General features: G+C 37.1%; 1 protein-coding gene, 1 non-coding gene and 1 pseudogene across 2 annotated transcripts in view; 2 read left to right on the top strand and 1 right to left on the bottom strand.

The window, feature by feature from the left end:
• The window catches only part of AK9 (adenylate kinase 9), a 190930-nt gene that overhangs the window by 15365 nt on the left and 151636 nt on the right, over nucleotides 1-23929 (top strand). Inside the window, 7 exon segments of the mRNA XM_049772605.1 lie at nucleotides 251-445; nucleotides 4119-4247; nucleotides 6068-6146; nucleotides 8436-8530; nucleotides 10969-11041; nucleotides 11044-11080; nucleotides 11157-11364. Coding sequence (XP_049628562.1) covers nucleotides 251-445; nucleotides 4119-4247; nucleotides 6068-6146; nucleotides 8436-8530; nucleotides 10969-11041; nucleotides 11044-11080; nucleotides 11157-11364 — 816 coding nt within the window.
• LOC126005906 (NADH dehydrogenase [ubiquinone] 1 alpha subcomplex subunit 5-like) lies at nucleotides 12735-13115 on the top strand (annotated as a pseudogene).
• Nucleotides 14972-15104, bottom strand: LOC126007789 (small nucleolar RNA SNORA51). Its single transcript, XR_007495272.1, has one exon. It is a non-coding gene; the product is annotated as a small nucleolar RNA SNORA51 (small nucleolar RNA).

Below are 23929 nucleotides of genomic sequence, written 5' to 3'. Positions count from 1 at the left end.
TCACCAAACTTCTGAGATTTTCTCATCAATATGTAGTTCAAATTGAGAAAAGCTTTGGCCTAGCATGGAAATAATGTCTCAAGCTTGTGAAAGCTTATGATAAAAACTCACATAATATGTTGCTTTAATGTTGCATTTAAAATATTAGTTTTAGGAATGTTTTGTTCGTGTACAACACAATGTATTAATATATAAAGCATAAATGAAAACATTCAGAATGTTTTAAGTGACAGCTAATGTTGTCCCTTAGTGTTCTGACCATGATCTATGTGAAAGGGTTTCCGGACAAAGGCAGCACAGTCTTACAGGACACCTCTACACAAGAGAGCAGTGGGACCTTGACATTATTGGAAAGTTCAGGAAAAAGAAGAAAGAAAGCCTGAAAGAAACTAAAGGGGAAGAAGAAGGGGAAGGGGAAGAGGAAGAAGAGCAAGAAGAAGAGGAGGTAATATCCTAATATCACATAGTGTATGTTATCTATTTTAATTTTTGTTAAATTATCTTTTTGGTTTATTTTGGTTTGGGGGCCACATCCAGTTGTGCTCAGGGCTTACTCCTCTCTTCAGGGATCACTCCTGAAGTGCTTAGGGGGCCAGATGGGATACCAGGAAATTGAACCTGGGTATGAACCTGGGTCCGCCATATGCAAGGCAAGTGTCCTACCTGCTGTTCTATCACTCTGGACTCATTTTTTTAAAATAAAAACAGATTTTATTTGAAGGTACTGAGGAAGAGGAGGAAGAGGATAAGAAAGAGAGGGAGTAATAACTAATTCTTTCAAGAGAGAGAATGGGCTTCTACAAAGGTGAGGGGAACCTTGGTAACAGCCACTATAAAATTAGGAAAGTTCACATCTCGGGAGGGGAGATACAGGCAGCATATGATCTGGTACCATGTACCCAGGCAACACATGTGCCTCATTTATCTTATTTTTTAATACAATAAAAGATCTTAATATATCAAGGTAGTGGGTTTAGAGGAATACCTAAACAAGTATTATATCAGTACTGGAGTATTGATGACGGTTTACATCTTGATCTGGATGTTGGTTTTATATATGCTCAAATTTGGACATATATCACAGTTACACTATTTTTCATCTGTATACATTTTATAAGTAAACCAAAACAAGTATATTGAAGAGAAAAACAGTTTAGTTTGTGTGCGACTAGGAGTTCACTTTGAATAGGTAATGATTGAAGTTCAAGATTAAATCAGAGAAAGTGGTGAAAGGGAGCTGGAAGGCAGGGCTTTTAGGGATTTATTTTAGAAGAGGTGGAATAGGTGAGATCTGCCAGTTCATGGAAATTTTGTGCTGGAGCCTGGGAAAGGTATTGGAGTGCAAAACAAGGAGGGAGATTTCTACACCCTGTCAATAGCTTCCACCCAGTAGTGTGTTCCGGAAACAGGTGGCTCGAGGGTAAGGCTACCCTTTGTGGAGTGCTGGGAGCCACTCCACCAAGTGACTTGCCCAAGGTTTGGGGTCACACCCCTGCTCTCAGTAAGGCAGCCACTCATCTGTGTGGTTGTTGAGCATTTGAAATGTAGCCACGTTAGCACTTGCCTAGCACTCAGCTGCATATGAGGTGCCCTGATTATATCCTAAGTGGTATGTGAGCCATATAAATCTTCCCTAATTTCCTTGTGCATTTTAAATTAGTTTATGATTAAAATTAAAAGTTCATTGGCGGGCCCGGAGAGATAGCACAGCGGCATTTGCCTTGCAAGCAGCCGATCCAGGACGAAAGGTGGTTGGTTCGAATCCCGGTGTCCCATATGGTCCCCCGTGCCTGCCAGGAGCTATTTCTGAGCAGATAGCCAGGAGTAACCCCTGAGCACCGCCGTGTGTGGCCCAAAAATCAAAAAAAAAAAAAAAAAGTTCATTGGCATGACAGATAGCATAGGATAAGGCACTTGCCTCTCACATGGTTATTCCTAGTTTAATCCCTGGCACCTCAAAGATTCTTCCAAGTGATCCCTGAATACCACTGGTCATACCTGAAAACTAAATTAATGCATTAAGTTCCTATCATAAGAAAAAAAAGGTAATTTTGGTAATACAGTTTCACTAGACTTATCTGTGATAATCACTGTACAAAATACAGAATGCAAATACAGAATACTAACATTACATATTTTATGATATTGTATTCCACATTGTACTCCTAAAGCCAATGCAATGTTTATATTAATTAATGTGAGTTGTTTTTATAACAGGAACACAAATATAAAACTATAAAATAATTTTCTCTTTAGAAGCCATAGCCAGTATCAATAGCAATGAAATTTTTTTGGTAATCATTTTAGTTTGAATCAAACATACCATTTAAAGAAAAGACCATGAGACAGAAGAGTCACAACTCATCTGGTTGCAAGACCATGGTTATGTCAATTTATGGTGTCAGTCAGAAATTTATTTGTGCAGAGTGTGGACTAAGGTAGCCTTGGACCAGCACTATCTAATATGATAGTCACTAGACCCATAGGCTACTTAAAGTAAAATTAATTGAAGTCAATAAAATTAAAATTTTAGTTCCTCGGTAATACTAGTAAAACAAAGTGTTCACCAACCAAATATGTCTGTTTTTCCAAACTGAAAGCAAAGGAATCATCAGAGAACAATGGCCTCTTAGCTCCATCCTAGCCAGCTTCTGCCTCATGAGAATGCCTACCCATTTTTCTTGGGCACTCTAGTTTTCCAACAAAAGCCACGATCAGCTATTTTAAGTAAATTAAATTGAGCCATTTTATTTCCAACATTTTAAAGAACAGTGTAGGTCGAAGTTATGGAAAATAAATGTTGTCTTTGGATTGAAGTCAACCAAAGTGGCCCTGTTTACTATGACTTCTGCTGAGGGGCACAGTTGCATTAGAACAAGCAAAACAGCCACCAGCCAATAATTACAGGAGAGTGCTCACTTTGGAATGTCACAAACTCAAAGGTTTTCTTGACTCCACTTTTTTCCATCCTCTTATCTCCTACTTCATAGAAGCCACAGTCATTTAAAAACGGAGATGAGGAAGACACCTAGTAACAAGTTGCTGAAAGTCACACTTTTTTCACAGCTGACTAGATTTCAGCCTCTCTGAGCTCAATCTCAGCCAGTCTTTCCTGCCTATTCTCTGTATTCAGCCATGTTGGCCTTGTGGTTAGTACCTCAGTTGTGTTGCTTTCAAAGGCACCCCCAAAAGCTATTCTATAATCTAATTCTCCTCCTCTTTCTCTCTGCCTACAGTTCTGCACTTGCACACCTAGGGCTGCCAAGGAAGCCACTCTCTAGCTCAGCCTGCCTAAGAGAAATAGATTCTAGCCAGATGTATCTTAAATGTGCTTATTGTTGGGGCCTGAGAAGTACATAGCAGGCAGGTAGCTATAGAATAGCAACCTTATAAGTGGCTGACCCATGTTCCATCCTTGGCATCCCATATGGTCTCCTGAGCACTTCCAGGAGTGATTCCTAGTGGAGAGCCAGGAGTAATCCCTAAGCACTACTGGGTATGGTTCTAAAAGCAAAAGCAAAAAGAGAAAATAGTGCTGGTAACTATGAGTGCTGGTCCAAAAGTAGACGTAAGTGGTAATGATCTTACAATAGAGTTTATTAAATCTAACATATGCAAAATATTTCCTTACAGGTAAACAATAAAACAATTAATGATTCCTTTTTCAGAGTAAATTTCTGAAACCTGTATGTAGTTTGCATTTGCAACATGTTCCAATTTTCACTGAAGGACAGCAGGAGACTAACCTCTGGTTTATTTTCCTCTCAGTACTTATCACTTTCTGAAATTGCACTTTGTTTACTTCCTTATTATAGTCTCCCACTGAATGTGAGCTCTCTCTGTAGCAAGGACTATTTCCTCCATTCTTATATCAGAGTCTTCATGTGCTATTGGTGCTTCAGAAGAACATGTGTAGCAACAAAACAAAGAGCCTAGTAAAACCTTTGAATAAAGTGAAAAAACAAACAAACAAAAACACCCCTTAACCCTCATCCTCAAAAATGAAGGAATCTAAGATAAGGTAGGACAGACATTTAGAATGGTTGCAGAGACATAGTTTTTCAATTAAATAATTATTAAATTAAACATATTTTAAAATCTTTTTCTTTTCCTTTTAGGCATTTATTGCTGGAATTCAGGTGGTGGCTGAAATTCTTCAACATTTAGTTCAGAGGCCTGAGGATTACATGGAAAATATTATGTGGGCTGTCAAGCTTTTTAGGGAAACAACTCTTCCTAGTTTAGAGGTAAAGCAAGATGTAGTATTGAAAGTGGGTACATTGATTGATGCTTGTGGTACTTGTATTTATCACCAATTAAATAGCATTCATAATTTTTAATCCCCATATATATTATAGGCCTGATTTTCCTCCTTTTCAATTTATAGAATGCTGTTAGAATAAGGCTTCTAACTTACAGGCTATTTCACAGAAATTTATTATACAAAGCAGTAGTATTGTTACAAAGTTACTATAGCATTTTTCAAAAATTCCTAGGGGAGTTTATTTATGTATACTTAAGGTAATTTTTTATTCTAATTTTTTATTCTAAAAGGAATTGATAGGGGCCAGAGAGATAGCATAGCGGCAGGGCATTTGCCTTGCATGCAGCTGATCCAAGACAGACAATGGTTCAAATCCTGGCATCCCATGTGGTCCCCCATGCCTATGAGGAACTATTTCTGAGTGCAGAGTCAGGAGTAACTCTTGAGCACCACTAGGTATAACCCAAAAAAAAAAAAACAAAAAAATCAAGCCAACAAAAACTAAAAGGAATTGATAATTTAATCACATTGCAATCTGGATAAGAGTTATCCCTAGATTGGCTTTTATAGGAGCTATTCAAAGTTGGTCTATGTAAGAATGTCTAATATGACTAAGATGTCACTTCACTTGGGAGGCCAAAGCCACTAAAATTCAATGTAACTATAAAAGACTTCAGGAAAACAAATAAGAACAAACGAATCCCTCTTATTTTCTAATTTATAAACCACTTTAGGAATAAGCCAAGATCAGGTGATCTTTCTTTTCTGTTTTGGGTCACTCCTCATTCTTGCAAATCTTCACTACTGGTCTGACCTGGTGCATATATTTAACTCTAAGACTATTTATTCACTCTTTAAAATCTAGTTTAAGGATGGGCTGAGGTTAAGGCACTTGTCTTTTATTGAACCAACCCTCTGGCACCATATATGGTATCCTGAGAAGAATGTTAGGGGAAAAAAAGCAAAAAAGCAAAAAAGAATGTTAGAAAAAACAATCCTTGGGGCCCAGAGAGATAGCACAGCGGCGTTTGCCTTGCAAGCAGCCAATCCAGGACCTAAGGTGGTTGGTTCGAATCCCGGTGTCCCATATGGTCCCCCATGCTTGCCAGGAGCTATTTCTGAGCAGACAGCCAGGAGTAACCCCTGAGTACAGCCGGGTGTGGCCCAAAAACCAAAAAAAAAAAAAAAAAAGAAAGAAAGAAAGAAAGAAAGAAAGAAAGAAAGAAAGAAAGAAAGAAAGAAAGAAAGAAAGAAAGAAAGAAAGAAAGAAAGAAAGAAAGAAAGAAAGAAAGAAAGAAAGAAAGAAAGAAAGAAGAAAAAGAAAGAAAAAGAAAGAAAGAAAGAATCATTTAGAAAAGATTCACAAAAGTTATGATTGGATTTCTAAAAATTAGCTATGGCTCCTACAATTCATCCATAGCCAGGGGAATAAAAACTGAGATAAATCAATCACATTTTTAACTATTACTCAGTGAATATATGTATAAAAGAAATATAGCCCAAAAAATTTTTTGTTGAAAATGAATCAATAGTGTATAGCAATTTTTTTTACTTGAAAATAAAACTTGGAAAGAAGAAAAAGAAAAGTAAAGAAACTTCATAAAAATAATAATAAAAAAATCCCAGGACTTCAAGCCCATATTTTCCCTTGACCATGTACCTACACGTCTTGTCTCTATATTTCTTTGCACACACACACACACACACACAAAATAAAATAATGATACATTAAAATTCTAATCTTGCTTTAAGTTTTTCTAACAGAAACTGGATTATAAGATTTCTTTGTCTTCTTTTCTTCAGGAAGTAATGGCTGGACATAATTCTCAGTATCTAATTGAACTAGATGGAAACAGGCCCCCAGAGGAACTCTTCATGGTCAGTGCAATGTTAAATGAGAATGCTTCACAGTGTAGAAAGCTGAAGAATTGTTGATTGGACTTACATTAATAACTTCAGGAAAAATGTATATGTTTATTTATGTATTAGTCTGACACCATTTTGTTGTTGTGTTTATTCATCTTTATATATTTGGGTGGCACACCTGGTAGAGTTCAGAACTTACTTCTGTCTCTGTGCTCAGATATAGGACAGATGTTCTGGTATATCTTGTTGAAAGTTACCTGTGTACCAGCAAACAAGTCCTCAGTGGGCATGACATATTGCTATGTCTGCCCTACCCATTAGGCAAAGCCAAAGGCATAATGAAATGTACTACATCCAAAATGAAGTAACAAGGGAAGGGGGAAGAATGAATTGTGAACAAATTATATAGACTATTGCAGATATCCACCCACCATCAGTACTTTGTCCATCTCTCATCTCAGATATTGTGTGTGATTCAGATTCTTTCAGGCAGTATCCATATTCATTTCTTAATCTTGCTGTTACAAAGTATAGTCTTGTGTTGCTTCACAATAACAAAAGCTTGTTCTCTGACTTGTTGTATTTGTAAAAGAAAAAAAAACTCTAACTTGTTTTATTTATTTAAAAAATGTGCCCCATAAATTCTTAGAGTAAACTTACACAAATATATCAAGTACAGCCTACGACACACTCATAATGTCTATTGGGGCCTCAGTTGTGTGAAATATTACTGATTGTAAGGCTATTATGATACTGCAAAGTGGTTGAAATGGAGAATCTATTTTTCATAGTTATTAAGGCTAAATGTCAAATTTCGAAGTATATGCAGGGTGGTGCTCCCTACAAAATTTATATGGAGGTTCTGCTTTTGTGTTTTCCAACTTCTGGTGCCTCAGACAGCCCTTGGCTTGAAATAGCAGAATAGTCCATGAATATATATTCTGAAATATACCCACTTCTCTCCAGCTAAAAGAAATCGCTTATAGTCACTCCTCTAAGAATGAAAGTTTCTGGGAACCAAAGGGCAACCTTTATTAATTGCATTGTGATGTTCCAAAATACAAGTTAATGCCATAACCTCCATAATCTCTAAATGTGACCCTTTTTGTAAATAGAAATTTTTCCATTGTAATCAGTTGAGCTGATAAGGGTGGTTATCTGTTCTGATATTGTTGGTGTCCTTCAAAAAGAAGAAACTCAGACAGCCATGGTGAAGCCATGTGGCAATAGAGGTATAAATAGAATTACTCATATGAAATGTAAGCCTCATGCCCTAATCCAGGGCATTGGAGAGAGATGTGGGTCTGGAAGCAAAAACCAATGCAGGAAATAATCCACACACCATTAAGGGAATAAAACAAGTTCAGGAACTCCCACATGCAAGCCTTCAGCTCTTAAAAAGTAAACAGCTCAGAGGTGGAAAACTGAAACCGCCAGCGTTTTTCCCTGACACCCAGGTCTTTATTAGTAAGAGCCAGACCACACCCTGGATTGTAGAAAAGGTGGTCTAAGGCACCAATCCAAAGGATACTTCCATCCAAAAGTACTTCCAACCAAAGAGGAGCAAGCATATCCTGAATAGGATGGAACCTGATTAATCCAACACTCATATACATCTTAAGAAATACCAAGGATTGCCAGCAAGCTTCCAGAAGCTCGAAAGTGTCAGAAGTTTATGTTATCATTACAAAATTTTAGAATTTAACGAAAAGCCATTAAATTCAAGCCATTGAGGTTAAAGAAACTGTGGTACATATACACAATGGAAATGCTGCCATCAGGAGAGATGAAGTCATGAAATTTTCCTATACATGGATGTACATGGAATTTATTATGTTGAGTGAAATAAGCCAGAGGGAGAGAGACACATAATAGTCTCACTAATCTATGGATTTAAGAAAAATTAAGAACATGATTGTAATAATACCCAGAGACAATAGAGATGAGGGCCAGAAGGACCGGCTCACTATATGAAGCAGAATATGAAGCTCACAATATGAGTGAAGTTAGGGAAATAACTACACAAACAACTATCATGACAATCTTAATGAGTGAGAGAAGTAGAATGCCTGTCTCGAATACAGAGAGGGGTTAGGAAGAAGGGAGGGGGGACATTGGTGGTGGGAATGTTGCACTGGTGAAGAACTAGTGTTTTGTTTATGACTGAATCATGCTTGTACTCATGCTGCTTAAATAAAGATTTTATATTTAAAAAACCTTATAAAAAAGACAAAATGCTGCTCAAAAAATTTTAAGCCATTGAAAAGCCATTGAATTTAAGTTATTGTTCTTTAACTTTAGACAGTTATGGATCGACTTAAATATCTGAACCTAAGAAGAGCAGGTATTATATCCAAACTTCAGAGTTCAGAGGAAGAAATAAATTACGCATTGGAAAACGTAAGTTTGCATTTAACTATTTAAAAGCCTATCATAGGATACCCTCAAGTTTTAAAGATCTTTAAAGATATATTTGAAAGGAAGATTTGAGTACTATGAAGAAGTTGTTGTGTTATTAGCACAATATTCATATGAATACTAAACCCAGGCAAAATAAACATTTTAAAACCAAGAAATACATTTAGCCAAAACAACTAACCATAGGGACAACAACAAAAAAGAAATAAACCTAGGATAAGTTAAAATATTTATCAGCACTAAGGAAAACAAATGCACTGGAATCCTCAAATCTAGAAGCACTCCCTCAGTTCTTTCTATCAGTCTACCATTTTCAGTAATTATTTTGCCCCCAATAGCCATGAACCATGGATGTGTTGGTGAGCAAGTAGAACTGCTGAAAATAAAAAGTGCCACTTGGGGGGCCAGAGTGGTGGCACAGGGTTAAGGTGCTTGCCTTGCACGTGGCTGACCTAGGACAGACCGCAGTTTGATACCTTGGCGTCCCATATGGTCTCCCAAGCCAGGAGCAATTTCTGAGCTCATAGCCAGGAGTAACCCCTGAGCGTCACAGAGTGTGCCCCCCCCCAAATAGTGCCACAAATGCTTTCATTTTGTTTCATTTGGGGGCCTTCCAAGCAATACTAGGTACCCAGTGACAATTACAGTTGATGCTCAGCCAACTGAGACAGCAGTTGTTTGCTAGAGCCTGGGGATGTGGTGCTGCCCAAGCCCTGTGATGCAGAGGACAACCAGGGTCACCATGGTACTATTCAAGGACCTCTAAGGCCATACTCAGCAATAAGTTTGGATGCCATGGTGTGTAAAGGATCGAATCTAGGGTGCTGTGTATCCACTCTACTGTACTATCCCCCCTGCCCCAGAATGACTTCTAAATGGAAGTTTAGGACTATTCTAGAAAATTTCACTTCATCTAGATGAGGAGAATTTCAAACAAGTTCTGATTCAAAACCAGCATCATGTATAAATAGAAGTTCAATAAAATAACCTGTAAAGAAATAGTTTACTTTGTGATTCTGTGCTATTAGCCCACAGATCTCAATGAATGAGGATGGCTAAATTTAGTACTTGGACTTCAGTAACAGAAGCTGGTGCTTGAGGAATAGGCAGAATTCATGATCAGCACAGAAGCTGATCCCTTCAAAGTCTGCAATGCTGGAAATGTTTAAAGTGTTCATAATCCCCAGGGATGAGGGGTTCCACAAGAAAAAAAATTGTCCTTCAAAACTATTGCATGCATAGGCATAAGTCTCAGATTCACAAAATGTGATAGCTCTTTTATCCTTAGAGACCTATATTAAAACTTCAGATGATACTGAACCCTTACATAAACTCTCTCTTATACCTATATGTAACATATGCACAGATGCATATAGTAAATTTTAGTTCATACATTAGAAAACAAGAATTGATAACAACAACTGGACTAAGAAGATTGACTCAGAGAGCTGGATAGGATGTTTTACCTTCCAGATGTCCAGATTCAGTTTCCAGTGCCACAAGTCCCTTTGAGCATTACTGGGATTGATCCTACCAAGTACTACTAGGTATGGCTCAACAAACCAAAACCAGGGGCTAGAGTGGTGGCGCAAGTGATAGGACATTTGCCTTGCATGTGCTAACCTAGGATGAACCACAGTTCTATCCTCCAGCGTCCCATATGTCCCCCCAAACCAGGAGCAATTTCTGAGCGCATAGCCAGGAATAACCCCTGAGCATCACTGGGTATGACCCAAAAATAAAAAAACAAAAACAAACAAACAAACAATCCCAATACCCAAACTATGACTAATATAAACTAATGACTTCATACTCTAAGAAAAGACATGTTAAAGTCACTCTCCTTTTCAATTTTTATGGAAATATTTCAAGGTTCATTCTTAGTAAGGCCCCACAATTATTTCAGTGATCTATATTAGAAGCAAAAAGTACATAAGGATGAATCAGCTAAGCAAATTCATAAAGAAAGCAGGATGTAACAGATAACAGATAATTTTACTATTTTTTAAAGTTAGCTAAGTTGAATTTAATGCATTTTCAAACATTTTCAATTAAAATTTTTCTAAACTCCTTCTGAAACAGATAATAGAAAACATTCCACCTGTTTTACACTTATTTGACCTTAAAATAAAAACACTGAATAGAGGCTGAAGAGATAGCACAGTGGTAGGGCATTTGCCTTAGATGCAGAAGGACGATGGTTTAAATCCCAACATCCCATATGGCCCCCCGAGTATGTCAGGAGCAATTATTGAGTGTAGAGCCAGGAGTGACCCCTGAGCGCTGCCAGGTGTGACCCAAAAAACAAACCAAAACAAAACAAAACACTGAATAAAGATTAGCAATATTTTTTAACATTATCACTTCAGCAAAACATATGGTCAGATTCTTACCTAACATAGCATTTGTTTTTTTATCAGGAAGAACTTCTCCGTACTCTTGCAGCTTATAAACTTATGGCACCAAGATATCGATGGCATAGAAGCAAATGGGGCGTACTTGTCCAGTGTCCTTAAAAGCGGGTAACTCACTGTTTTTATTAAGTAATAGAAAGATTGGTCTTAATTTTAAAGCATATATACTTCTTTTAAAAGTTGTTTTATTTCAGTTGTTTATGATTGTTGCTTATTTTAAGTTTTCTAGGTAAAATGTATTGCCTTTCATCAGAAGAAGCACTAAAGAATTTTTTATTGAACCCACGTCCCTATCTTCTTCCACCTATGCCAAGGCCACCCCTTAAAATTTTTATATTTGGACCTCCATCTTCAGGAAAAACAACACTTAGCTATTTACTAGCAAAACATTACAACAGACAGGTAAGCATCTTACTACCTAAGGTAGTTCTCTCTATCTCCACATACTGATCAAAATTGATAGGATTTGTGTGTTTTGTGCTTGGTTTTCTTTATTTGACACTGTCAACTGAGTTATTGTTCTACTAGGAATGGATTGAAAAGCATCTTTATTGGTGTTCATTGCACTTTCTCTAGCATTCCCTGCCTCCCAACAACTCCATGTGTGCATGCTGTGCTACCCCGGACTTTTGGTTTCACTCACCAACTCTTTCCTGCATTATATTTCTTTTGGATAATTATAACTCCTGGTACACTTGATACTTGAGTGTTACAGTTTTTTTGTGAATTGAGTATCTACAGAAATCACCCTCTAGAATCCTGACTCGTTGGTTTATTGGCCTTTCCCTCAACCCTGCCACTCTCCAGTTATCTTATTCTCTACCTTTAGTAAATGAAAAGAGATTGTTTTGAGCTGAATCTAGAATGTTGGTGGTAGAAGCAAGATGGGTTGGGGAGATAGTTTAGAGGGCTAGAGTAATGGTGTTACATGTGGGAACCTGGGATTAGATCCACAACACCACAGAGCACTTCAAGCTCTGAGGCTTGGAATCCTACCTGTGTCCCACCAGGTGTTATCCCAAAACAAAATAACAACACGATTTTTAAAGAAGCATGGAATTTTAGGATATAACTTGAAGACAGAATTGTATGATTTACAGGGGATTTTTATGTAGAACTACATACAAGCCAATGTGGCTAGAATATAGCATGTGGTAGAACATAGGATGAAGAAGGTTGGCAAGGTTATGAGACCAGCACTGACCCCAGGAAGGAGTTGAATTTTTTCTAAGTGTCCTGGGATTCTTTGAAGAACAGAGTAACATCTATTTGATTTTAACTTTATTATAAAAAATAAAGTCAGACATACAGAAAAATTAATCTCACCAAATATGATTACAAAACCAATGCTCCCTATAACTAACCATTTCTTCAGTCAAATATGAACTTTGCCAGAAATTCCAAAGAAGTCCTACAACTTCCTTTCTGCCTCTTCCTAATACTGATCACCCTACTCTTTTCAAAAGATAACCATTTCCCATAACATTTATGGGTTTTTCTTTTATAGTTTACCATGTAAATATATAGCCCAGTACCATATAGTAGTTATTCATAAAAAAAATCTTGTCCATATCTAACACCATAGAATATTACACAAAAGTAGATGTCTCACTCAACAACAGAAGATGTAAAAGTCTTAAAATAAATCAACAACTAGCTGATAAGAGAACTTTGGAATGAATTCAAGAGGAATAACATAGGAATCATTGGTGTACCAGAGGAAATCAACCCCTGTGAAGAAACAATAGTCAAAGATATCATTGCTGGCAGCCATGGCAAGCTTGCTGAAGAAGATACTAAGAATTCTGTACACAAAGATAATTGATGTTCTTGAGCAAATGCCTAAAAATGCAGCCTATAGGAAGTACCGTACACAAAACAGATTACAAATGAGAAGCTGGGAATGGTGAAAGCGGAACCAGATGTTAAAAAATTAGAAGAGCAACTTCAGGGTGGTCAAATAGAAGAATTGATCCTGCAGGCTGAAAATGAACTAAGTCTGGCAAGAAAAATGATGCAGTGGAGCGCCATGGGAGCCTTTAGTAAAGGAACCTTCTGCCAACCAATGGAAATGACCAATATAATCATCATTAAATATTTACTGTGTTGATGGGAAACTTATGTAATTAAATGTTCTATTATAATTTAAAAAATTATTGCTGAGAAGTTTCCAGAATGGGAGAATGTATGTACTCACACCCTGGATTCCCAAAAGGCACCAGATCTCAAAAAATACTACATGACATATCCTACTCAAAATGATAAAAAAAAATCATAGATATAGAATACTGAATGAAGCAAGATTGAAAAATGAAATCACATACAAAAGAGCATCCTTAAGATTCATAGTGGATTTCACTTAGAAATATAGTCTCCATGTTAAAACCAGGCCAGCTACATAGACTCACTCTTTTCTTAAATGAGATGTAAAATCAAGAAAGATTAAGACTATGCATGTCCACGTAGCTCAAAGCTGGCCATCTCAAGAGGAGAGGGTGGGCCAAGCCTCTACTCTGCTGAAGACTTGCTTGCTGCCTACATTACCGACAATCAACATTTCACTGATGGCTTGCCTCTTCAATGACCCTCTACAATTCTCTTCAGGGATGCCAATCTGAACACACTTCAGATACACCGGGTTGATATCACCAGGGTTTTTTTTTTTTTTTTTTTGGACAAATGTGGGCACTCTCTCCCTATCTCCCTTCTTCTAGGAAATCCTGAAACTCTAACCAGGCCTACAAACACAGCCACCATGTTTGACTGGGCCTTTTTCCAGGATGCCCTACAGCTAAGTATTAGCCCCCTAAAATTAATAATATCATAGCTTTGAATTTCTAAACAACTTCAATTGTTTGATGCTGTCATCACTAAAGGAACACCCATTTTAAAAGACTGGACATGTAACAACAAGAGCTTATTATATTTTCTGCCATTGAATTAATGACTTCATTGGTGATACGATAATTTTCACAAATGGGTGTTCTACCGTATTTTTCTTTCTACCTTTCTTTCTCTTTTTTCTTTTATCTCATTCATTTTATTTTTTCAGTTCATTTTTTTCAATAATGTTGCCTTCACTTATCTGGAAACAATGTATTATGATTAACTATGTCAACTATGTGATGCACTTTTTAAAATTTTTATTGAAGTACCAGCATTTACAATATTGTTAATTACATTTTTCAAGCATGCACCATTTTAATATGGCACCATCACCACTTCCTATCCCCAGTGTCCTAACTGCTCACCCCAGTTCACATAAGCTCAGTTTAAAAGACAAAATCTTCAGTTTTGATGAATGACCATTCGTTGTTCTCTTACTTTGATTCTATTTCATCATATGGGTGATCTCTTTTTCTTTCTTTCTCTCTCTCTCTTCCTCTCTTTGAGGAAGTGGTAACACCTACACACATATAGATGAATAGATATAATCTTCTGAAATTTTCACAAAATTGTAAATAAAAATTCTTCTTCAAAAACAAATTCTAGAGGTACACAAATTTAAAGACTATTATGATATTTCTGTGTTAATACATTTTAGAGTTAAGTGAAGTGGGTAAATTTTACAAATGTCAAATTTAACAAGAGTAAAGAGAATTAAGAAATTTTAAAAGGAAATTGGAATAGGTCTTTAGTAGAACACATAAGATTTTTCTTTTTCTTTTTATAATATCATTATTTAAGCACCATGATTACAAACATGATTGTAGTTGGGTTTCAATCATAGAAAGAACACCCCCCTTCACCAGTGCAGCATTCCCACCACCAATTCTTCCCATTTCCCTCCCCCTCCCGCCTGTATTCCAGACAGGCATTCTACTTCTCTCACTCATTAACATTTTTATAGTGGATTTACTTAAGGCAATAAACCTTCCAGGCACAAAGGTAGTGGTGGGATACAGTGAAGAAACTCAAAGAAATGACTGCCTCATGAAGAATACATTACACAGCCAGAAATTCACTCATATTTTAAGGAACTATACACAGCTTCTTTTTTTTTTTTTTTTTTTGTCTCCCAATTCACAATACAGACCAGGCAAAGGGCCTGGGTTGAGGTGTATATGGGCTGCATTTACTGTACCTCCTCTTTCTATACAGTCAGTGTAAAGAACACAGCCTGTGGTAAGAATTGGAAGGCCTTATCTTTTTTTTTTATTTTTTAATATATATAAATATACACTTCACCAGTGCAACATTCCCATGACCAATATCCCAAGTGTCCTTCCTCCCCACCCCACACAGGCCTGGCCTATACTCTAGACAGGCTTTCTACTTTCTTCATTCAATCACATTCTGTTATGATAGTTCTCAGTGTAATTATTTCTGTGACTGCACTAAAGGATCCCTGTGGTGAACTTCATGTCAGGAGCTGGACCCTCCAGTCCTCCTCTATTTTATCTTTGAGAATCATTACACAAATGTTTTTCATTTTTCTCAAAACCCATAGATGAGTGAGACCATTCTCTGTTTATCTCTTTCCCTCTGACTTATTTCACTCAGCATAATAGATTCCATATACATCCATGTGTAGGAAAATTTCATGACTTCATCTGTTCTGATGGCTGTATAATATTCCAGTGTCTATATGTACCATAGTTTCTTTAACCATTCATCTTTTGAGGGGCATCTAGGCTGTTTCCAGAGTCTGGCTTTTGTAAATATGCTGCTATGAATATAGGTGTGAGAAAGGGAGTTTTTTATTGTATTTTTGTGTTTCTAGGGTATATCCCTAGGAGTAGTATAGCTGGATCGTATGGGAGCTCAACTTTCAGTTTTTGGAGAAATCTCCATATCGCTTTCCACAAGGTTGGACCAGATGGCATTCCCACCAGCAGTGAATAAGAGTTCCTTTCTCGGGCCTGGAGAGATAACACAGCGGCGTTTGCCTTGCAAGCAGCCGATCCAGGACCAAAGGTGGTTGGTTTGAATCCTGGTGTCCCATATGGTCCCCCGTGCCTGCCAGGAGCTATTTCTGAGCAGACAGCCAGGAGTGACCCCTGAGCACTGCCGGGTGTGGCCCAAAAACCAAAAAAAAAAAAAAAAGAAGAGTTCCTTTCTCTCCACATCCCCTCTAGCACTACTTGTTCTTATTCTTTCTGATGTGTGCCAATCTCTGTGGTGTGAGATGGTACCTCATAGTTGTTGTGATTTGCATCTCCCTTATGATTAGTGATGTGGAGCATTTTTATGTGCCTTTTAGCCATTTGTATTTCTTTTTTGTCAAAGTGTCTGTTCATTTATTCTCCCCATTTTTTGATGGGGTTAGATATTTTTTTCTTGTAAAGTTTGTCAGTGCCTTGTATATTTTGGATATTAACCCCTTATCAGAAGTGTATTGGGTGAATAGTTTCTCCCACTCAGTGGATGGCTCTTGTATGCTGGGCACTATTTCCTTTGAGGTGCAGAAGCTTCTCAGCTTAATATATTCCCATATGTTTATCTCTGCTTTCACTTGTTTGGAGAGTACTGTTTCCTCTTTAAAGATACCTTTAGTCTCAATGTCATGGAATGTTTGACCTACATGTTGTTCTATATACTTTATGGTTTCAGGTCTGATTTCAAGGTCTTTAATCCATTTGGATTTTACCTTTGTACATGATGTTAACTGGAGGTCTAAATTCACTTTTTTTTTACAAGTGGCTAGCCAGTTGTGCCAACACCATTTATTGAAGATGCCTTCCCTGTTCCATTTAGGATTTCTTGCACCTTTATCAAAAATTAGGTTATTGTATATCTGGGGAACATTCTATGAGTACTCAAGCCTGTTCCACTGCTCTGAGGGTCTGTCTTTATTCCAAATACCATGCTTTTTTGATAACTATTGCTTTGTAATACAGTTTAAAGTTGGGGTAAGTAATACCTCCCATATTTCATTTTCCCAGTATTGCTTTTAGCTGTCCGTGGGTGTTTATTGTTCTAAATGAATTTAAGAAGTGTTTGATCCACTTCTTTGAAAAATGTCATCGGTATCTTTAGAGGTATCACATTAAATCTGTACAAAGCTTTGGAGATTATTAACATTTTAATGATATTAATCCTGCCAATCCAAGAGCAGGGTATGGATTTCCATTTGATAAGGTTCAACACCCATTCTTGATAAAAACTCTCAGCAAGATGGGAATGAAAGGGACCTTTCTCAGTCTAGTCAAGGCCATCTATCACAAATCAATGGCAAATATTATCCTCAATGGAGAGAAACTGAAAGCCTTCCCTCTAAACTCCGGTATAAGACAAGGTTGCCCCCTCTCATTACTCCTATTTAACATAGTACTGGAAGTACTTGCTATAGCGATTAGGCAAGAAAAAATATTAAGGGAATCCAGATAGGAAAGGAAGAAGTCAAGCTCTCTCTGTTCGCAGATGACATAATACTATACTTAGAAAACCCTAAAGGTTCTATCAAAAAACTTTTAGAAACAATAGATCCATATAGCAACGTAGCAGGCTATAAAATTAACACATAGAAATCAATGACCTTTTTATACACCAATAATGATAAGGAGGAAATGGATATTAAGAAAACAACCCCATTCACATTAGTCTCACATACACTCAAATACCTTGGAGTCTACTTGACTAAAGATGTGAAGGACCTATACAAAGAAAACTATACACAGCTTCAAGGATAAACCAAAGCCAAGGAATTTTATAGAGTAAAAATCAACTTTAAAAGAACTAAAGGGAGAGCAGGGGTGGTGGTGCAAGTGGTAAGGCGTCTGCCTTGCCAGTGCTAGTCTAGGAGAGACCATGGTTCAATCCCCAGCATTCCATATGGTCCCCCAAGCCAGGAGCAATTTCTGAGCGCATTTGGCCCCCCCAAAACCAAAATAAATAACCAAAAAGAACTGAAGGGGGATACTTAAAGACAGATTGAATCCACAAACACACCAAACTTTTACAAAAGAATAACACAAAATTCCATGACAATAATCTTTTTCAAAGTCAATGGACTAAATACAACAACTAAGAGACACAGAGTGGCAAAATATATTATAAAATGGAAGCTGACATTCTGCTCACTGCAAGAAATACATTTGAATAGTCAGAGCAAACACAGACTCAAAGTCAAGGGTTGGAAGACAAATAAGCAACTCTATCAATAAGGCTGTGCTGGTCATACTGATATCAAATGACATAACTTTGGGCTCAAAAAAGTTTATGATATAGTGAAGGTCATTTATCAGTGACAAGAAGCAAATACACCACAAATAACTCACAGTCAATGAGAGGTCAGTAAAATACTTAAAATAATTGCCAATAGACTTGAAGGATATTAATAGTAACACAATAGTAGTTAGAGACTTCAACACCTTTCTGTCACCTCTTGATAGATCAACCAGGCTAAAACTCAACAGGTTGATAAAAGAAATGGAAGAGAGGGAGTTAGTAGCTATATACAGGAGTTTTCATCCTCCAAAAGTTGAATACAATTTCTTTTCCAGTACACATAGCACTTTTTCCAAGATAAACATGCTAGGCCACAAAACATACCTCCAGAAAAATCAAGAGAATAGAAATTATATCAACTATCTTCTCAGACTATAATGGACTAAAATAGAAGTGAATTACATACACATACACACACATAAAACAGAAATAACTAAAGTCTGGAAGTTAAATAGCTCACTACTGAGCAACCAGTGGGTCAGAAATATCAAAATATTGCTAGAAACAAACAAGAATAATAACATGAGCTATCAGAATTTTGGGGATACAGCAAAAGTCATAGTAAGAGGAAATTTTATACTTTTAAAGCATTTATCAAGAATAAAGGACCCACATAAATAATTTAATTGCACATCTTAAAAAATTGGAAAATGATCAAGAAAATATGCTGAAAGTCAGGAAGAAAAAATGATAAAACTAAGAGCAGAAATGAACTATAACACCCCCCCCAAAGTAATTCAAATGATCAGTATAATCAAGAGGTGGTTATTTAAAAAAATGAACAAGATTGATGAACCATATTAGCAAGATTCACAAACACAGAGAAACCTAATAAACCTAATCAGAAATAAAAGGGGGAAATCACACAGATACTACAGAAATTCAAAGAATAATCAGAAATTACTTTGAGAATCTTTATTACATGAAATGAGAGAATCTAGAATAATTGGGTAAATTCTTGAATTACTCTAGCCTCCAAGGTTGAACAAAGATGACTTGGAATAACTGAACAGAACTATAACTATGAGGAAATTGAAATGGTAATCAAAAATTTTGCTAAAAATAAAAGCCAAAATCTCAGGAGAGAGTGGACCGAGCCCTCATCTGCAGAGCTATGCCTGCTTCATCCATCACCCAGAATTACTGGTTAGCCTCTGGCCCTGCCTTGGCATACCTATGGAATGGAGTAGAATATTCTTAGATAGACCCTCATGTATATTAGCAATTTTAACCTTTGATAAAGTAGCAGATGTATGAAATGTGAAAAGGAAAGCCTTTTAATAAGTGATGCTGGGAAAACTGGCCATATGCATGCAAAAAAAATAGTGAACCCAAACATGTCTTTAATGCTGTGCTCAAAAGGCATATGAAAATGAATTAAAGACCTTGATATCAGACCTGAAACCATAAAGTTTATAGAGGAAATTATAAGTAGAGCACTCCATGGACATTGAAGCTAAAAGCATCTTCAAGAATGAAACACCACCATTGATCAAGCAAGCAAAAACAAAGATAAACAAATGGAACTGCATTAAACTAAGAAGCTTCTGCACCTCAAAGGAAATGGTGGCTAAGGTAAAAGACTTCCCACAGATGGGAGAAACTACTCACCTAATATTCATCTGATGTTAATATCTAAGGTATATAAGGTGTTAATATCTAAGGTATATAAGGCAGATGTAGTGCTTAACAATCTAACCCCATCCAAAAATAGAAAGAAGGGATGAAGTCATTTTAGATGAAGTCTGAAAAAATACTCCACATCACTTATCATCAGGAAGATGCAAATCAAAACAACAATGAGATATCTCACACCACAGAGACTTGTACACTTCATAAAGAACAACAACAGCCACTGCTAGCTTGAATGTGGGGAGAAAGAGGATCTCATTCATTGTTGGTGGAATGTAGACTGGTCCAGCCTTTTGGGAAAATAATATGGACATTCCTCAAAAAACTAGAAGTTGAGTTTCTGTATGATCCAGCAATGCTACCCCTGGGAATATACTCTCGAAACATAAAATACACGATATAGAAAAGCCCTCTGCACTCCTATGTTATTTCATTGGCATTTTAATTTATTATTTAAGAAATAAGAAAGTAAATTTTGACTTTTTCTTTTTCTTTTTTTTTTATTCTTTGGAGGGGTGGGTAACATCTAGGCTAAAAGCCTCATAAAAAATACTATAGTCTGGCCTTGGTGCATGGAAGGACAGACTTGGGTGCTTCTAATTAGAGCTGCCTGCTGCCATCAATTGGCACTTTGCAGGAAGAAATCTGCACTCTGAGGTTAAAGCAAGTCAGAAGAAGTGAGGATATGGCTCTGTGGCAGAGCATGCATATATGAGCAAGGCTCTAGGTTCAATCCCAAGAACTTCAAAATAAAAGATATAAAGCAAATCACTACATCTTTCCTATATTGAAGGGGAAGAGAATCATTCCCTCCTTTTGAAATAAGGCATATTAAAGGATTTGTGGACATTTTTTCAAACCATTTTGATTGGTTCCAGGCCAAGGAGTTATATTTTTAAAAATAGAGAATTATTTCAAAACAGTATGCAGATGAAACCCTTCTAGCAAATAGTCAGTTCATGATTAATTAATATAAATAATCATTAAGTGAAATGAGACATCACCTCTTTAATATATATAGAAATGACTGTCCCAAATAATTGTGTCATGTCAGTTTTACTTTTAGAATTGAGACATTGGAGGCCCAGATGGATTCACTAATGAATTCTTTCAAACTTTCCAAGAGAAACTACTACCAATCCTGGCAAGACTCTTTAATGAAATTGAACAAACGGAAACACTTCCAAATAGCTTTTATGAAGCCAACATCACCTTGATACCTAAACCAGACAGAGATACTATGAAAAAAGAAAATTACAGACCAATATCGCTGATGATTACAGATGCAAAGATCCTCAACAAAATCCTGGCAAATAGGATTCAATGCCTCATTAAGAAGATCATCCACTACGATCAAGTAGGTTTCATCCCAGGAATGCAAGGATGTTTTAACATCCGTAAATCTACCAACATCATACACAACATCAATAACAAGAAAAATAAAAAACACATGATCATATCAATAGATGAAGAGAAAGCATTTGATAAGGTTCAACATCCATTCTTGATCAAAACTCTCAGCAAGATGGGAATGGAAGGAACCTTTCTCTATACAGTTAAATCCATCTACCACAAGCCAGTGGCAAATATTATGCTCAATGGAGAAAAAATAAAAGCCTTCCCTCTAAATTCTGGCACAAGACAAGGCTGTCCTCTCTCACCACTCCTATTCAACATAGCACTGGAAGTACTCGCTATAGCGATTAGGCAAGAAAAACATATCAAGGGAATCCAGATAGGAAAGGAAGCAGTCAAGCTCTCACTGTTTGCAGATGACATTATACTCTACTTAGAAAACCCTAAAGACTCTACCAAAAAGCTTCTAGAAACAATAGACTCATATAGCAAGGTGGCAGGCTACAAAATTAACACACAAAAATCAATGGCCTTTCTATACACCAATAGTAATAAGGAAAAAATGGACATTAAGAAAACAACCCCATTCACAATAGAGCCACACAAACTCAAATATCTTGGGATCAACTTGACTAAAAATGTGAAGGACCTATACAAAGAAAACTATAAAACTCTGCTGCAAGAAATAAGAGAGGACACGCGGAAATGGAAACACATACCCTGCTCATGGATTGGCAGGATTAACATTATCAAAATGGCAATACTCCCCAAGGCATTATACAGATTTAATGCTATCCCTCTAAAGATACCCATGACATTCTTCAAAGAAGTGGATCAGGCACTTTTGAAATTCATTTGGAACAATAAACACCCTCGAATAGCTAAAGCAATCATTGGGAAAAAGAATATGGGAGGAATTACTTTCCCCAACTTTAAACTTTACTACAAAGCAACAGTTATCAAAACAGCATGGTATTGGAATAAGGACAGGCCCTCAGATCAGTGGAATAGGTTTGAATACTCAGAAAAGGTTCCCCAGACATACAATCACCTAATGTTTGATAAAGGAGCAAGAAATCCTAAATGGAGCAGGGAAAGCCTCTTCAACAAGTGGTGTTGGCACAACTGGATAGCCACTTGCAAAAAGTTGAACTTAGACCCCCAGCTAACATCATGTATGAAGGTAAAATCCAAATGGATTAAAGACCTCGATATCAGCCCCAAAGCCATAAGATATATAGAACAACACATAGGCAAAACATTCCAGGACATTGAGACTACAGGCATCTTCAAGGAGGAAACTGCACTCTCCAAGCAAGTGAAAGTAGAGATTAACAAATGGGAATATATTAAGCTGAGAAGCTTCTGCACCTCAAATGAAATAGCGCCCAGGATACAAGAGCCGCCCACTGAGTGGGAGAAACTATTCACCCAATACCTATCAAATAAGGGGCTAATCTCCAAAATATACAAGGCACTGACAGAACTTTACAAGAAAAAAAACATCTAATCCCATCAAAAAATGGGGAGAAGAAATGGACAGACACTTTGACAAAGAAGAAATACAAATGGCCAAAAGACACATGAAAAAATGCTCCACATCACTAGTCATCAGGGATATGCAAATCAAAACAACGATGAGATACCACCTCACACCCAGCAGAGAATGGCATACATCACAAAGAATGAGAATAAACAGTGTTGGCGGGGATGTGGAGAGAAAGGAACTCTTATGCACTGTTGGTAGGAATGCCGTCTAATTCAACCTTTATGGAAAGCGATATGGAGATTCCTCCAAAAACTGGAAATCGAGCTCCCATACGATCCAGCTATACCACTCCTAGAAATATACCCTAGGAACACAAAAATACAATACAAAAACCCCTTCCTTACACCTATATTCATTGCAGCACTATTTACCATAGCAAGACTCTGGAAACAACCAAGATGCCCTTCAACAGACGAATGGCTAAAGAAACTGTGGTACATATACACAATGGAATATTATGCAGCTGTCAGGAGAGATGAAGTCATGAAATTTTCCTATACATGGATGTACATGGAATCTATTATGCTGAGTGAAATATGTCAGAGAGAGGGAGAAAGATGCAGAATGGTCTCACTCATCTATGGGTTTTAAGAAAAATGAAAGACATTCTTGCAATAATAATTTTCAAACACAAAAGAGAAAAGAGCTGGAAGTTCCAGCTCACCTCAGGAAGCTCACCACAAATAGTGATGAGTTTAGTTAGAGAAATAACTACATTTTGTACTGCCCTAATAATGAGAATGTATGAGGGAAATGGAAAGCCTGTGTAGAGTACAGGCGGGGGTCGGGTGGGGAGGAGGGATATTTGGGACATTGGTGTTGGGAATGTTGCACTGGTGATGGGTGGTGTTCTTTACATGACTGAAACCCAAACACAATCATGTATGTAATCAAGGTGTTTAAATAAAATATATATATATATAAAAAAGAGGAACTTCTGCTATCATATGGATATATATGGATCTAAAGGGAACCATGCTTAAAATAACTCAGGTGGATAAAGAAAACATTGTATGATTTTATTTGTATGTGGTGCATAAATAAAAAATAAAGCTAAAATAAAAAAAAAGAATTGAGACATTGGGCCAGAGAAATAGCACAGTGGTAGGGCATTTGCCGTGCAAGTGGCCAACCCAGGATTAACATTTGTTCAAATCCCGGCATCCCATATGGTGGTTCCCCATGCCTGCCAGGAGCAACTTCTGAGCAGAGAGCCAGGAGTAACCCCTGCGCACCGCCAGGTGTGGGCCAAAAAAAAAA

The sequence above is a fragment of the Suncus etruscus genome, chromosome 4, assembly GCF_024139225.1.
Source record: "Suncus etruscus isolate mSunEtr1 chromosome 4, mSunEtr1.pri.cur, whole genome shotgun sequence".
NCBI lineage: Eukaryota > Metazoa > Chordata > Mammalia > Eulipotyphla > Soricidae > Suncus > Suncus etruscus.
Note: the sequence above shows the minus strand (reverse complement) of the source record. Positions and strands in the feature narration are given on the sequence as shown.